The sequence below is a fragment of the Bison bison genome, unplaced genomic scaffold (genome assembly GCF_000754665.1).
Source record: "Bison bison bison isolate TAMUID 2011002044 unplaced genomic scaffold, Bison_UMD1.0 scf7180017864180, whole genome shotgun sequence".
Classification (NCBI taxonomy): Eukaryota; Metazoa; Chordata; class Mammalia; order Artiodactyla; family Bovidae; genus Bison; species Bison bison.
Window position 1 is genome coordinate 4,092,657 of NW_011494752.1, and position 744 is coordinate 4,093,400.

A 744-nucleotide genomic window follows, 5' to 3' on the forward strand; every position below is an offset into this window, starting at 1 on the left:
CGGCCGCCGGCGACCCGTTCGCCTACCCGGGCGCCGGAGGCCTGTACAAGCGCGGCTCGGTGCGCTCGCTCAGCACCTACTCGGCCGCCGCGCTGCAGTCCGACCTGGAGGACTCGCTGTACAAGGCAGCGGGCGGCGGCCCGCTCTACGGCGACGGCTACGGCTTCCGCCTGCCGCCCTCGTCGCCGCAGAAGCTGGCCGACGTGACCGCTCCCCCCGGCGGGCCCCCGCCGCCGCACAGCCCCTACTCGGGGCCGCCCAGCCGCGGCTCGCCGGTGCGCCAGTCCTTCCGCAAAGACTCGGGCTCCTCGTCGGTCTTCGCCGAGAGCCCCGGAGGCAAGACCCGCAGCACCGGGGGCTCCTCGACGGCCGGAGCGCCCCCTCCCGAGCTCTTCCCCGGGCCTGGGGAGCGCCCGCTCGTTGGGTTCGGGCCGCCTGCGCCAGCCAAGGACACTGAAACCAGGTGAGGGAGCTAGCGGGGCTCGGGGCTGCACGGTGGGGAGAGGGGAGACGGCAGAGTCTGTCTGAGACCTGGGAGTCCTTCTAGACCCGGAGTATCCTTGAGGGGTCACCGGAGTATCTTGGCTGCGGCAGGGCAGGCATTTCATCTGCCAGCCCCAAGGGATCGATGAGAGGGCCCCAGACAAGGGGCCTGGAGACCTGGGTTTGCATCTGGTCCCTGAGCCTTAGTTTCCCCAACTAGAGTTGAGGCTAGAGCACAACTTTTTATTTAATTTATTTAAT

At 68.8% G+C, this 744-nt stretch overlaps 1 protein-coding gene across 1 annotated transcript in view; it reads left to right on the plus strand.

The window, feature by feature from the left end:
* SRCIN1 (SRC kinase signaling inhibitor 1) overlaps nt 1-744 on the plus strand; it is a 45,187-nt gene that overhangs the window by 17,431 nt on the left and 27,012 nt on the right. The window contains exon 11 of the mRNA XM_010843137.1: nt 2-463. Within this exon, the coding sequence (XP_010841439.1) occupies nt 2-463 (462 nt within the window). The remainder of the gene's footprint in view (nt 1; nt 464-744) is intronic.